Source organism: Buteo buteo, chromosome 4 (genome assembly GCF_964188355.1).
Source record: "Buteo buteo chromosome 4, bButBut1.hap1.1, whole genome shotgun sequence".
Lineage (NCBI taxonomy): Eukaryota > Metazoa > Chordata > Aves > Accipitriformes > Accipitridae > Buteo > Buteo buteo.
In genome coordinates this window covers 33345876-33361901 of record NC_134174.1, presented here as the reverse complement: position 1 = coordinate 33361901, position 16026 = coordinate 33345876, and the positions used below count along the sequence as shown (strand labels likewise).

The following is a 16026-nucleotide window of genomic DNA, read 5'->3' as shown; positions in this document are numbered from 1 at the left end:
AAATGAATTTTACCTGCCCTAAGGCAGTGCAGCACTGCACAGGTTATTTCACCCCTCTTATATGCTGATAAAATAGAGTACGGGGACTGTGAAATTTTGCTGGGGGGGGAAAACTCACTTTCCAGTTTTCTGGGAGAGAAAAGGAAGTTTTCAAAAACTTCAGCAAACTGGATGCTGTGGCAATTGAAGAGTTAATAGGCAAAGATGTGCTTCAAAATTCAGGGTTAAGTTAGTTTCTCATGTTGCTTTGGATAATATAAGGGGAAAGGAGTTGCCATAAGAGCCGGACCTTCAGAAACTCAGGGAATTTGTTCTGGGTTTGTTCTCCTCAGCCCTCATCCATCCATCTGGAGCCCAGTCCTGCACACACAACCACATCAAAAGCCTCCTTGAGCAACCAGAGTTTCTGTGCTGGGCTGGGTTGTGCAGGCGGTCAACACCTCTTTTCACATAAATGATTTTAAAATGTACATTATTTCTTTATATATGTGCATTTGTTCCTTGGTGAAGCTCCAAGTGATGCATCCTGTTTATCAAACCCGTTTTGGGCGAGAATTTCTTTACCCTCAGTGCTTTTAGGAAGCGACAGCCATAGCTGGATTTCTTACACCCGTGTGTGTTTATGAAAACTCTCCTCCAAGGGAGAGTGGACGCCGAGCTCCAGTGAGGCGGGTACGTATTGCAAGATGCAACTAGTAGTATTTTATTTTTTTAATGTCTTTTGAGATGCAAGAATGGATTTAGTTATCAGTTCCCACTGCAAATTCAAGCAGGGGGCCATTTTCCCAAAAGCATTTTGGGCAAAGACCACCTCTGGCCGGGATATTGACTCTTTTTTCGTGCACATACCTGAGGAGCGAGTTTGATCCCTTGGGGCTTGAGTGTGACGTGGTTCATCGGTGTGAGCTCCATTCCTGGCAAGAGGTCGTAGAGTTTATCGTCTCCCCTCTTTTCTCCTTTGAGCTGGTATCCACGCCCCAGGCCCGTGTATGCCAGGTAGCCACGACCTCCCAGTCCTCTAACTCCCGCAGCCCCTACAGGTACATTCATGTAAATTTCTAGGAATGTAAGAAGGCATTAAACTGAATCAAATCACCGGAAAAATTACCCTGATTCTTGCTGAAATGGAAAAGTTAGCCCCACTCGCTGGGTTTGGGAAGAAGATGGCCAGAAGTCCCCCATAACCTGCTGCTGGGATAACCCAGGCTTGACACTGACACTCTTGCTTTTTGGGCTCTTGCTTGGACAGGTGAGTTTTTTCAGGGTAGGGGGGAGCTTTGCTTCTTTCTGACCCAGTTTTCATCTCCTCTGGACAGTTTTGATTTCAGTGACACTCAGTGACACCTTTCTATCCAGATTTGTAGTTGAAAGGCAGAGAGGGGACAGCTGATATCACTTGCTACACACCAGTGTAATTTCACTTTCTTGAAGAATTCAGAGTTTATACAATCCCTTGCTTATATAAACCAAAATCCTTTTTTTTTCTTTCCTCCATTTCACTTCCATTTTTCCTTGGGGAGCCCTGCTTGGGTGTCTGGGGAGACTGTAAGGCAAGAAAGGGCTGGTGGGTTATCACATCTGCACCTTTCCCAATGCAACCTTCATAGAAGCCAGTTTCACCTGTGCAGGCAAAACCATGGGAGTGCAGCAAGGAGAATTCCTGTTCCCCTGTCCTGTTCCTTGGGAAGGGGGAAAAATTGGCTGGCATAGTCCTTGCCAGCCCTATTGGGGCTACACGAGGTCCCAGCCTGCTGTGGGACCTGGTCACTGGCTTGGGGACATAAGCTGACTGCCACAGGTATCATCTTTGGAAGGAAGATCTAATGGGCAGGTTTGGTTTTGGGTTTTTTTTGCTAGCCCCCAAGCTTATTTCTGCACTTACCAAATGATATCTGCAATGATATTTAATTTGGGGGTACCTGAGTGTGGGATTTGATTTTATCCCAGGTGCAGTCACCTGAGATCAAAGGCAGAGCCCCAGCAGCTTTCAGAAATACTCTGTGTTTTCATAAACTGCTTATTGTTAGGTTAATGATCCCCCCAAAAAGGAGTCCATCTCCCAGAGCACACAGTTAACAGCTTTCTTGATTTCAGTACTGGTTCCCTACCCTGCATCAGGGCAATGTGACCTCCTTGGGAAACTCCGCGGCTTTGGGTCAGAAAACACCAGGACTGGTAAAACTTTCCCCGTGACCTTCAAAGCAAAGAGGAAACACTGCAGAGAGCTGTGCTGGTGGCTGACTGAGGGAGTCAGCTTTGAAGTGGGGAAAGGAAAATTGTTTTATTTGGTCTTCCTTGCTGGGGCAAAACCAGGAGGATTCATGGTTTATTTACACTGGACAAAGGGCAATCTGGAAGCTCTTTCAGGCTTGTGCTGGGAAAATGGTTATTTTTTTCATGCCCTGCTTAGTCTGCTGGAAGATCACTGTGCCCCTGGGAAGGACAGAACCTAAAATCCTGTGTTTTCCATCCCTGACTGAAAGAGGTCCAGCATCCAGGGAAAAGCCAACACCCTCCACACGAGTCTAGGGAGCAGCCACCCAAGCCCTGGAGGAGATATTTTGCTAGAGCTGAAGATTGGCGTGACGGGCGTTACCTCGGATGGATGGGGGCCGGATGATGCTCCTGTTGCTGAGCCCCTTCGTGGCAGGGAAGTGGAGGTTGGGGATAGCTGTGTAGGCTTGGGGTGCATAGAAAACCGGGGCGCCCAGGTAGGTGGTGGCGGGGTCGTACACATGTCCGAAGGCGTAGGTGTATTCTCCTTGCAGCATGGTACCTCTGCCACCTGTGCCCCGGGTGTATCTGACGTAGTTGTCTTTGTCAACGGGTTTGGCTAACGTCACCTCAATTGGGGACCCATCCAGCACCTTTATGCCCGGGTGGTGGGGAGAGAGCATGGGAGAAGCACAAGTGTAAGTATCCAAAGTACATGGGGATTATCCTGCCTAAGGACGCCTGCATGGTTTGCTAATGCGATGCAAAGAGGCAGAAAACCACCCAAAAGAACCAAAATTCCCTCCCACAGGTGGAAGCAGGCACTGGCTGGGTGAAGGTTTAACGTGTTGACAGCACCCAGCCCTGACCCCAGCCAGGAGAGGCTCCTTAACTGAATTAGCACAGTTGTGAAGCCTTCAAAAGGCTTCACTTCCCTTGCAAAGTAGCATGTAAGTCAGCAAGATTATATGTGCTCCTATGGAGAACAGCAGTAGCACTAAAAATAGGAGTGGGGTTAACACCTCTTTGGGAACAGCTCTTGCATTACGGTTGCGTGAATTACATGCAGTGCAAGAAGTACTAAATACAGCAACCTCCTTGCAAATCCGCATCTGAATTTGGAGCAGATGTTTTGGGTTGACCTTGTTTGTCCCGGTTTGCCATTCACACACTGTCCTGTGAGTGTTTTTGTTGGCAGACCTGGAACAAGGATGTGAGCGTGATCCAAGGGAACCCGTAACCCCTCGTTTGCTAGTCCTTGTTTAGGCTTTACTCTGCTTTTTTTTTTTCTGAGCAGTGAACTACAGTCTGAGCTGGGCAAACATTTAACAAAAATGTGAGGAGCAAGAAGCCAAATTGAACAGTTTGTGTACACCAGAGCTGCTGAAAAATGAATTCAGGAGTATAAAAGCAGCCTGCAAAGAGAACATAGGGCTAACACCTTCAGGAAGTTTTTGTAACTAATAAACCAGGCAGCTTTGTTTCAGCTGTGTATAATATACTGCACATAAGCCCCACGAATTAGCATTTACAGCAGCTTTACCTTCCCATTCAAGGCTTTCATGGCTTCCACCGCATATTCTCTTTTATTAAAGTGCACAAAGGCGTAGTCTCTAATTTTCTTTACTCTCTCTACCGCACCTGCAGAAAACATTGGAATATTAGTTGGAAATGGGTATTAGTTGGAAAATACAGATCTGAAAGAGCAACTGTGTTGGGTTATGAGCCCTTGGAGAGCAAGGGCTGACCAGTGTCTTCTCACCTCTTAGGATGTATATGCCACGGGAAAGTAAATATATAATGGTTGTAGTATTTCAAGGCAAACTAGAAGTATTTGGGGTAGTAAGTTTCCCATTAAACTGGAGTGGTTTTCCTCTGTCCAAAAGGTTCTGTTGGACACTTCCGTTGGTCTTGTGTCTCCCTTCTGTGACAGACCACCAAGACCGGGTGGCTGAACAGGACACGCAACAGCCCAGGATTTGGTGAGCTACAGGTTGATGTCACCATGTAATCACCATCTCCATGGTTTCGTACACGCGTCGTACACATTACTCAGACGCAGCTTCAGGAGGCTCTTCTCTTAACCATTGACTCAGGATGTTGACCAAGAATAAGCACCTCGTCCTGTCAAGGACAGAGCAGTCCCGAGCATGGGGATGGCCTCGGACTGAGGGGGCAGCAGTTCTGTCCCTAAGAAACAGCCTTTACCATGTGAGTCGGGGCGGCCCTGGGACAGGCCCCAAGGTGGTGAGGGATCCCCATCCCCAAGGATGCCCCAATTCGCCCGGACACAGCCCCAGTCAGCCTTCTGCAGCACTGGCCCTGCTGGGAGCAGGGTTGGGCTAGAGACTCCTGCCTTGGTGCCTCCAGCCTGAGTCTTTCTTACACCTCTGTGATTACCCAAAATAATTCAAATGTAAATGGCTTCTTGTTCTTCTCTTTATGCTCCTCCTCTACAGCTTTCCCTTTCCCTTGTTAGCTGCTCTGCTGCCGGGAACTTCTTGGCACTGAGATACTCAGGACTAAGAAGTTTATCTCCAAAATAACCACACCGGTCCTATTCCCCACAGTCACAAGCTTTAGACATATGCCTTTTCTTCTCTAATTGTTCATCTTCCCCTCTCCTGTGGGTTGGGAAGCACAGTTGTCTACCAGCCCAGCCACTGAAACTATAACATCCCCAAACATATCCTTTGGAAATACAGCTAAGGGATGCTGAATGACTCTTCTGTTGACTTCTTACCCTTTAAAGCTGAACAGGTGCACAGGGAAATGTCATATTGCCACAAAAAAAGCACTTACTTAAATAACTGCAGGAGAAAATATATTTCTTAGGAGTTCGGGGGGAGTCATTAGGAGCTCCAGCAGGCTAAGTGAAGTCTCTCCCAGCCTATAACCTGAGCAGCCTGCACATCTTCACAATGACACTGGAATGGTAAGTAGCACTTCGTGTCCTTCTGGGATCAGAGGGTGATTTTCCAAGCCTGAAGTTATGGGAGTTATATGCTGACACCTTGTTTACAAATCACGGCTTTAATGAACTCTCTGTGTTTTGAAAATCCCCTTTCCTCCTCCTGGAGAGCATTCTGTGTTACTGATCCTCGTCTGGACCAAAAATTGTGGTCTTCCCTGCTTCTGCCTCTGCTGAGGCAAAGCAATGTGATAACCACCCTCGGGTCATCTCCACAGAGAGACCGTTCGTGTGATGTTACAGGGGGAATATTGTCCCCTTCAGTACATTTGGGAAGCATGACCTTGCTGCTGGAAACTTTGCCAGGGATGAGGATTTTTGCCAAAATCAAGGGCAGGGCTTTTCAGTGAGACAAGTGATGCATATCTCTATAGAATTCATCAGGCACAGAATTTGGCACAGATTTAAAGGGTGATACTTGTACTATATTGCAACTTGAGATGCATAAGCAGCATTTCTGGTAGTGTCTATGGAACCCATAGCCATGTGGTAATTGCTCTGTCATGGGGATCGTAACTCCTTTGGTTAGGAACATTTTTTATTGGGTGACTTGTTATTGTCAAAACAGCTTCTTAATGCTCTGGATTAAATGTACACTTCAGGCAAGCAGTACTGAAATGTGGCAGAATGAATAAGGCAGATAACCAAGGGGGGAAGTGAATCATTTCAGACTCTTGCTGAGTGTTTGATTGTAATCTCACTATAACTTAAACTGCATTTACTCTCCTCCAAGCTCAGGTTTTGCTGCTCTGATGCACACTTTTTTGAAAGCATGGCATTGCTTTAAAAAAAGCACTCCTGATTTTATCCACAATAAAGCAAGCTGTCAATTTAAAAAAATAAAAAGAATTTCCAGCATGAGAAGTAAAATGATAAAGTGATGAAAGGAAAATTAAAGACGATAGAGATCTTCTATTGTTGTACTAGAAAACTTGTCTTAGCAGCAAAGCAGATGACTATTACCAAAGTGTTAGATGGGCATAAATGTGCTTCTGGGGAGTGTGAACAGTTCAACATTCAGGAGCAAAACTGGGTAAATAAAGGAGGAAAAGGTTAAGAGAGTGGGATGGTACATATTTGATTCATGGGTAAAATGGGATCTCTAACAGCTTGATGGTGGCTAGAAGTATTAGCCAGAAACATTAAAAGGACAGAAAAGACTCATAAAGAAACCTCATAAAGACCTTTGCATTGCAGCCTAGTACAAAAAGAGAAATGTATAGAGCAGAAATGAAAAGTTAGTGAAGGAAAAATTAAGGTCTGTAGTGTATTTTACAAAATTAATAGAAGGAAGTTAATAGGAATGAGATGAAAGGCGATTTCACATTGCCAAGCATAAGTTACTACTGCCTAATGGACTGTGTGGCTTGGAGAGCTGCAGAAATGGGTTATTTTTACTTTGTTGTTTTGGGGTGGAATTTCCTAAAGCTGGAGCAACTCAGAAGTAAAATCTCCTTTGAAAGCCAGCAGGATTTTTATTCCCAACAAATCTATTTGCTTTTTGAAAAAATCTCACCTAAGTGTGTGTAATATATGCCACAAAGAAATGCTGTCATAGTCTGTGTTAAATGATAAGCACTGATTATTCACAAATTTACAGAAGAATGTGGGGGGTTTTGTACGAAAATGATAGAATTCAGAATTCAGATAGATTAGATAAAAAGCCTTTTTATTAAATCACTCTATTTCTGTCATCATCCTTTGCCATAGAAGAAGAATGCTGAAATTACCCAGCTGTTTCACCAACTGGCTCTTTTTAAGAAAGACTGAAATGATTCAAAATAATTTTTATGACACGGGCATCCCCATGCAGCATTTTGGATCTCTTCCAGTTGCCAATCATTCTAAAAAGGTTAGTATTGTTGTTAGCTGGAAATTAAGCAGCCCTTAATGGGATGGCACGATGTGCATGTTGGGTGGGAGCCTTCAGCCTAATGATGATTATTGTGGCATTACACATGAACATTTTTCAGCGGAAAACCAGTTATTTTTATCTCTTTGACGTTTTATCAATGGAGAAATATTTCCATTTGCAGTAGCAGTACTTTTTTAGCAGCTACCGTGTCAATGGGTTCCTACCTGGTTTGATGTTGTTGAACTCCTTTTCTATGGTCTCTTCAGTGGTCGAGAGCATGAGGTTCCTCACGTAGAGAATTTTTACCGATGACATGGTGTCTTCGTCCACCTCCACTTCTGGTTCTGCCCAGTCAACAGCAATAGGGTGTCCCCACAGCTGGATCCTTCCTTTAAAGGATTTGGCGTGGTCAGTGTCAGACAGGCTTTGGTTCCTCTCAATTCTGCTCAGAGACTATTTCACATGCATAATGAACAGCAGAACAGGCCAATTCTACAAAAGGGACCAAAAGAAGCCTTTCTATCTCAAAGCACAGCTGCTTTGTTAATTCATTTCCAAAAGCAGATGGTCACACTTTGAGCATGCTCCCGTTAATACCTTAGATGCCTGCAGAAATGCAGCATCCAAAATTAAAGAAGTGAAAATATGGCATGATTCACTAACGGTCTGCGTTCCCTGGAGTGCTCTCTAAAGGGAAATATTTTAATGAACTTCTAAAAATCCCTCTTGGCTGCGAAAGTTTCATTCCCTAGATAATAGGAAAGGGATCCAGAAGTCCCAGCTGGATGAAATGAAGGAGTAAAAGCGAGGATGTCTCTTTGTGCAAGTATTTGAAGTCGTATGGTCCCTGCTGGGTGAAGTTCCAACAGAAATAGCAGAAAAGAGGGACACAAAAAGTAAGGAGGCACAAAACAGGGTGTGGGTGTCTGCTGCTGAGGGGCAGAGAATAAAAAGAGCAAACAAAGAGGTAGTTAAAGGTGATGTTGTCACCATGTTATCACACTGAGGTCCATAAGCATTTGCATTGAGTCACCTAATCTGTTAAGTAATTGATTAGTCAATTAGTGATGTTTAATATGTAATGAAAACTGACTGCCACAGACTTGCCTCAAAGCTGTGGGAATCAGTGACAAGCAGCAGGACACCGGGTAAGGAAGAGAGACCTCTACATAGTGATGTTTTTTTCACCTCCTGTCTTCTCCAGACAGCAATGATACCTCTTTCCTCCTCTTTTTATTCCCTGTCCCTTCTGCACATCTTGCAAAGAGATCTTCCTCCCTTTACTCTTCAGGAGTGGTTGAAATCTGGCCACCCACTAATATCCAGAGCCCCAAATTTCATGTGCTCTACCTGTGGCTCACTTTTTCTCTGGCAATTTTAATCAGCCCAGCAACTAGCTCTTTGGATGTACAGTAGGGACCATTTTCTGTCTTTGCAGCATGGTAAGTGCTAGATACTCCTTCCAAATAATGAAATAAAGTGTCTGCCTCTTCTGCAAATGTCCCCCAAAGAGTGAGTCTTTCTGTGTTCTTTCTTTCTCTCTCATCTTTATGACATGAAGATTGGGTCCTCCCAGGCCTTAATTGTGCTAAAACCTGGAAGAAACATGAAGATGCCTATGCTGATAGAGGGAAAATGAGAATCCTGAAAAATATTTTTGGAGAGATCTAAAAAAAGGCATTCTATCTCACATCTCCACTTGGATAACCTGTCTAAGATGGGATAGGAGCTCCAAAATAGAGAAAATTAGAGGGAGAGGGTAGAATTTGGAGATCTGTTTTTCTTACTGGAAGTGAAAATTAACAAACTAAACGGAAAGAGGCTGCTTCCTGCTAGGAAGGTTCATGAATGAGCTGGGATTTGTGGAGCAAGGTTGGGCTGATGTTCAGGTTTCAGCACTGCCCAATCTGACTCGGGCTGTTAGTGACCAGAAATAGAGGGATGACTGCTAATGGCAGCCAGTTGAAGTGAAAGGCTGTATGGCCCTTTCTGAATTGCCATTTTCTGTTCAATAGTGGAAATAATGACCTGGTTGACTTGCAGCAAGGAGCTAAGCTTGGTGCCTTCACTAGCCTCTTGCTAAAACCCAGTCTTCCTCCACCCTCTTGTTTAACCAGGACACAATTTTCATAAAAAGCTTCTTCCTTTTTGAGCATTTCTGTCTCTTCTACAAAGCTCCCTCAAAGAACAGCGAGGTTCAGAGTAAAGGCAGTGTCTTGATAATGATATTCAATCTCACATTCATCCAATGCATCAGCTGGAGACACATTCAGTTCTGGTTTGAAACTTTTTTTCAAGTTCCTCCCGTATGTTTGCAACATCAGAAGACTCTGGCTCCTGCGTACGCCTTTGAAATTCCCCAAACTGTTTATTGAGATGTCCCCAAACTGGAAATCACTAGTGCGTTGCACATGTCTGTTCAGGACTATGTGCTTGCTCCATCTGTCTTGCTGTCTTTCCTCAGGATTTCAAGTGCTCTGCTCCCTCAAGGCTGCCATCGGCAGCTGTGGCTGTGCCTGCTCCTTCCTTCATTCTCAATATAGAAACCATGGAAAAGTTGTGCTGAAGCACAGACCAGCTGAATGTGCTCCCACAATCAGGGAGATGCTAAACTGATGCAGAAAATGCAGAATAAAAGGAAAAATAGTCAGTGTGAGATATCCCACAATAGCTAAGTGTATTCAGCGCTCGAAATCATGCTCATTTTTTTTTACAATAAGAAAAAAGGATTTAAACTACTCAGGATGTTTCATGGGCTGTCGTATAGAAAGAGTGAAAGAAGGCTGGTGCGTTATGAACAAGTCTCAACCAGAAGGTTTGTTGGATTCTTTCACTAGCAAGTGAGCTGGGCTCGACAAAGCAGTGCATGAGCTGCTGAGCATAAGAAAGCATGAGAAAATGGTGAACTCACTGCAAATGCACTTAATGTTTAGCAACTTCTTATCTAATACCTACCAAACCTCTCTCTGCTTCACAATGGTCTTGAATATCCCCCAGCGCTAAATTGCATAGATTTATTTTTTATATTGTTTAAATCCTAAAACAATTCCTCATTCGAAGTTTTCTTCCCACAAGGAAAATATACATTTTCAGGAGCACCCTCAAGATTGAATATGTTCTTGGATGCGTTCCTGAGTGATTCTCTCTGAGAGACCATGACTGAGGCTGTATTTTATATATAACCCAAGATAACCACAGGATAATACATATCCTACAACAGAGCTGTATGGATACACACAGCTAAATCTGTCTAGCTGCATTTTTAATAAATTCAAGCTCCTTAATGAAGAGCATGGATAATGAGCATGGTGCTACATCAGGATCTGTAGTGAATTGCCCACCCTGCAGCCCAGAGCCAGGGTGACTCCATCAGCCACCCACGGCGTACTGGGGTCCCTCCTTGCTCTGTGTGTCCCTAGCAGCTGAGAGGAGAAAACCCGGCAGCATTCACTTCCTTGGGTACCTGGGCCCTCTGGAGAGTTCAGTCTCACCTCAGTGCAATGTGTACATAAGTGACCCCGAGATGAAGCCATCCCTACCACCCTCACCATCTGTACTAACCTGGGATCAATTTTCTCCTGGCCATGGCTGCTGCCCGATGGTTTTCGTATTCCACAAAAGCAAACCCCCGGTTTTTGGTTTTATCAGCTGCGCTAGGATAGACAATGACATCCACAACTCCGTCCGTGACTTTCTTCATCTCTGCTAAAATTTCCTCCCTCTTCTTCGTTTTGGGGATCCCTCCCACAAACAGGCGGCAGTTGTCCACACTGGCACAGACTCCAAGGAGACGCCTGTTCCTGAGTATAAACAACATTGCTGGTTTGTCAGGAGTCAGGATCAGTTCTCAAAGAGAGGAAAAAATTAAAATACCCCCTCCTCTTGTCCCAAAACACAAGGTCAAACACAAGGCCTCCTGCTCCTGCGGCATATGCTTTTTGGGATATTCAAGTGGTCTTGCTCAATGCAAAAGCTAACATGAAGGGTGCCACTCTGCTAAATTTGACATCAAAGTAAGGCAGCACAGTTGAAATGAAGGATTTGAGATCAGGCAGAAACCAAAGCCAGATTTTGCTTTTGCTTCCTGAGGTTCTCCCTTTTGCTATTTGCAAAAACGGCTGCTACCAGGCAACTGTACCTACCATGCATGGTCACAGCAGTGACTCTTGTGTTGCCACCAGTATAAGCCAGGATTTGTTGTGTTCACCAGTGACTCATAGCTTCCCAGTCACCATTGGGCCTCATAACTGAAGTTTTAGGGAAAGAAAATGACTTGTCATGGAGACACACCATTTGGGGACTTACTGCTGTTAATTGTTGTGCAGATCCCAAAGTAAAAATTTCCTTACATGCACTTTGCTCGCCTCTTCGTGGTCCAAGTACCTCTTGAAGGTCTTGAGAAGTTAAAAACTTCTTTAGAGGAGTCTTTGGAACAAGGGAAGTAAGCAGAGGAGGTGGAGGTGGATGAAGCCTGATCTTTAAGACCTTCCAGCCTCTGATACAAACCACCTTTCCAGGCCCTCCCTGTGTTCCTTGTGACCTGTTCATCCTTAGGGTTGCTAGTAAAGCAATTCACAACCCATCTCTTTTTTTATTAAAAAAAAAAAAAAGCCATAAAATTGCCAGAATGGTTTATCTCAAAATGCTTCTAAGCAAAGGCATCTACTCATCTCACTTTGAACTGGAATAAAACATTAAGTGTGGTTGGAATCAAAACAAAACATATTGATGGGCCCATATGTTGTTGATTTCTGGGTGTTTTGTTCCCCATTTTTAGTCACAAACATGAGGGCTTTTTCTCTTCCTATCTATTAGGAAATGTCACTGTTTTGCCAATTGGTTTCCATCCTACTTCATGATTTTTTGCAATTGGTCTGTCTCCCAGAATGTATCTGCAGTATAGGTCACAAGAGAGACTGTGAATAGGAATAAATCAACAAAAAACAGCCCAGAGGGGAACATGAAATAAACAGCAATGGTTAGGCAAAAGTTAATTTGATCCAAAGCAAAATATTTTTTCCAATGTTCTGGTAGATTTTTTTTTTTGGTAAGGAAGAAATTTCCTGCAAAAGGTTTTGGCTCTGCCTTTGTACTGTGGCATAAAGCAATGACTGCACAGGGAGACAAGAGGTGATTTCCTCTTAAAGCTTAGGTATCTAAATAACTTTCCTCCAGGCTGCAAGGAAAAATATGCCTTACATAATAAAATAGATTAATACATATGCTGTAAAGTTGCTGTGATGGTGCTGCCATGCTTACCTAATTTCATAATTATTGAGTTGCTTTATTGCATTCCTTGCTTCCTGTTTATTCGAGAAGGTCACAAAGGCATAGCCCCTGTTGTTGCCATTAAAGTCCATCATCATTCTCATTTCATAGATTTTGCCAATCTGCAAATAGAAAGAAAAAGGGTTGTCAGCAAGATGGGAGGTGTTTAAACAAGACCAGGTGCTTCCTTGACTATATCACGTCAGAGCTCCACCAGTAGTTGGGGCGAAATCATCTCCAGTTCAGCCTTGAAATGCAGCTTTGATCATCACTAACCTCTGCAATACAACTACCTGCCATGAAGTCTTACTTTTTCACACAGTGGTATAAGTTCATCTTCAAAGAGGTCTCGGGGCAGTTTCCCAATAAAGATCTCACACCCCCTCTCTGGCGGAGGGCCATCCCAGCCGGGTGGTGGACCTCCATATTTCCTCTGCCCATTTTCCTGTCATAGAAAAAAATAAAAGAATGGCTTAGACATATATTTTAAATGTGGATGTAACCAACCCCTTCCTGGGGAATGACACTTTAGACACACTCCATTACCGGTGGGCTGGAGACAGATGCCCTCCTTCCCTTCAAGGAGCAACTCTCTACAGACCTATCAGAGATAACATAGTGTGCATGGGCTGTTCCACTGCCGTAACTGTAGTGAAAGGCTTTGATAACACAGTTAGTATGCTGGTGATGTACCAGAGAAGGCTCTGGTTTGTGGTAGCTGAGTTTTGCTAAGGAACATGCATCAGTGTATGCTCTGCAACTCAATTGCTACTTCAGACGTCCAAGATGGAGACAGTGAAATACCTCCTTGGAAAATGTAGGTCTTCTTGGCTATGGGAGGTGAATCTCTGTGGACTGTGTGTTGGTTGTAGACTGCATAATATAACACTTGCAAAATTTATAACTTGTCATGATTCTTCATCCAATCATAAATATTTATTAGCAATGATATTGCCTCTTATTTTAGTAATCAATGGATAGCTTACTACTCTACAGACCAAAGAAAGGATACTGGAGGGACTGTGTTTGAAGGCAGAAGGACTTTTCAAAAGCAGAAGGCATCTGGACTTCAGAAAGTGCTAACATAGGGCGAAAACTGCTCTTTCTTCCTTTCTTCCTTTCTTCCTTTTCTTTTTTCTCTATCCCTCTATTTCCTTCTTTTCCTTCCTTCCTTCCTTCCTTCCTTCTTTCCTCCCTCCCTCCCTTCCTTCCTTCCTTCCTTCCTTCCTTCCTTCCTTCCTTCCTTCCTTCCTTCCTTCCTTCCTTCTGCCTCCTTCATTTCTTTCCTTACCTCTCCCTCTCCTGTCCTGCAGTGATCCCCTGCTCCCAGAGGAGCTGGGACTCTGGTCATTTTTTTTATTTTTCGCTGCCTGATAATTTCTGTAGTTATTTCCCACTCTGGGATTATTCCAGGCAAGTGAATGCCTGTATGGCTGACTTAAGAGGAAAGCCTAAAGCACGTAAGCAAACAGGGATCCTTGCAGGAAAATAAGAATATACCACAAGCTCTTTCAGTTTTCCTGAGCCTATAACAGACCCTGAATGATCCATGGTCATTCCTGTTTTGCAAATGTTTTCAGCACAGTAATGGAGTCACGGAGGTATTTGTTTTTATGAGTTATTTCTTATAGCAAATCTAACAGGAAGACCATGATGTTTCAGGCTATTTTTCTGCCCCTAGTTTGGCTGAACTGAGCACGTTGCTGGCATGGGATTTTTCTGTCTCTCAAGCTATTTGTTAGGTGAAGACAAAAAGTGATAGTTGTGTTTTGTGTTGTTGCGGTCATCTGTGATCTTCACTGGCATGTCAGCTGGAGGAATGCTAGGCTCATCAACAATGGTCTGAAAATGGTTAGAGGAGTCTTACTGTCCCAGTTTAATCCTACCAAAAGACAATAAAACAGTTCTTTTTTAATTTTTTTTTTAATGCCTGTGGGAGCTGGTGTGTGAGGAGGCACAGCAAGAAATAAAGTCTTCCATCAATCTGCAGTGGCTTCGTTTGTGGCTTGAAGGCAGCATCTCAACAAACTCATCTTGACAAGGTGTCTGGAGGGAAGAAGGACTTTATCATCCACTTCACAAAGATGAGTGACCCTGGCATGCATTGAGGAAGAAGGTGTTTGGCTGCATCAGCAGGTAGGTTGGAAGAAAAGCCCAAAGGGATGTGGAAAAGGAAAGGGGGGGGGGGGGGGAGACAAAATAGTAAGCTTGGAATGGAAAAGATAGGAAGAAAGAAGGGGGGGGATGGGATGGGACAGGGCTGGGAGTTGAAATCTGTGGTTTAGGAATGAGCCATAGCCAGATGTGACAGTATGAAAAACTGAAGACCAGGATAAAGAAAGCCACAGTAAATGTAAGACATAGAGAAGTTATTTATCTTCTGGGTCAGGTACAGCAGAAAGCCTCCTCAAGGGCAACAAACCCAGCTGCTGGCCTGGTCCTGGGGTGCACACAGGATTAAGGGCTATAGGAGAATGCTTTTTCCCAGGAGTCTCAGTTTTTGCTTTGGGCTGTTGTGCCCTCTAGTGCTATGCAACGCAAGGCAAAGTTCAAGGCAGCTACCTGCCTAAAATTCAGTGTTTTCACTTACTTCTTCCAGGATGCAAGCTCGGTCATATTAGTGCCCAATGCGTTCAAAAAATTAGCTTGTTTTGGTCATGCTAACTAAGAAAGACTTCTTCAGATGGCTTTTGAAGGACATGCCCAGTCTCCACCTGCCCTGACCAGAGGAGGCTTTGGACTTGGAGACCTTAAAGACTAAACTGGGAGCAAACCTTTGGTGTTTGGGCAGGTGAGGCACCTGCCTCACATGCACTTGTACAAAAGGCAGATCTGGTGGTGATGTGCTGGACCTCCTATGGCCAGCTCTGGACCTACACTCTTCTGAAACTTTGTTAAGAGGGTTTTCTTTTCTATGCTACCACTGCAGCCATGGCTTTGAGACAGCAATCCCAACTTTTCCCAACATTTAGCAGTGCCTGGGTTTGTTTTTCCACCCTTATCATAATTTGACATTGGGCAAAGAATTCCTGGAGGAATAAGATCCTGCTTCATAAAAGACAGCATCTATTACATGTAGTTATGTGCAGCAGGTACACTAGAGAAAAACAAAAAGAAGAATGAGCAAGGAGCGCTTCATGCATCCAGATTCCCTGCTCAAGCCCCTGATGCAACACATTGCTTTAGGATGAAGCCAGACACTGCATACAAAAGGATGTAACCATGAGTTCCTACCTGGATCAAATTATATCCCGTTCGCTGAATTAATGCACGGAGGGCGGCTTCTTTCTGTGTGCCGGTCAATCCATCCCCGGATTTGTGATTTGATTCCATTGTGAGTGATTATCAGCAAAAAATCAGGTTAATTAGGGTTGCTCACTGCAATCAAATTTAAGATAAATTAAATAAATTAATACAGCTAGGAGGAGAAAGTCTACCCTCCTGAGAAAGTTAACAGGATCGTTCTTCCTAAATCAGTTATTTTGAGATAAAAACAAAACAAAACACCATAGACCATGGGAAAAAAAAAGATATCCCCCTCATGTTGCACGAAAATAAATAGCATTTAAACCCACCGTCAGATTTTGGACAGCACTCCAGTGAGACGCAGAGGGATATTGTAAGATATCAGTGTACATGTCTTAGGAGGGAAACACATTTAAGATGCCTAATCCTGCGCTGAGTACGTGACCATGAGTCGTTCATGCCATTGCATCCT

General features: G+C 43.9%; 1 protein-coding gene across 2 annotated transcripts in view; it reads right to left on the bottom strand.

Moving 5' to 3' along the window:
• A1CF (APOBEC1 complementation factor) overlaps positions 1–16026 on the bottom strand; it is a 28978-nt gene that overhangs the window by 6748 nt on the left and 6204 nt on the right. The window contains exons 2-9 of one of the 2 annotated variants that reach the window (XM_075026861.1): positions 15543–15686; positions 12619–12753; positions 12300–12430; positions 10602–10840; positions 7265–7429; positions 3758–3855; positions 2597–2867; positions 850–1058 (exon numbers count right to left, since the gene is read on the bottom strand). In XM_075026861.1, coding sequence (XP_074882962.1) covers positions 850–1058; positions 2597–2867; positions 3758–3855; positions 7265–7429; positions 10602–10840; positions 12300–12430; positions 12619–12753; positions 15543–15641 — 1347 coding nt within the window. In that variant the 5' untranslated portion in view covers positions 15642–15686. The remainder of the gene's footprint in view (positions 1–849; positions 1059–2596; positions 2868–3757; positions 3856–7264; positions 7430–10601; positions 10841–12299; positions 12431–12618; positions 12754–15542; positions 15687–16026) is intronic. The other variant, XM_075026860.1, reaches the window with a different exon arrangement.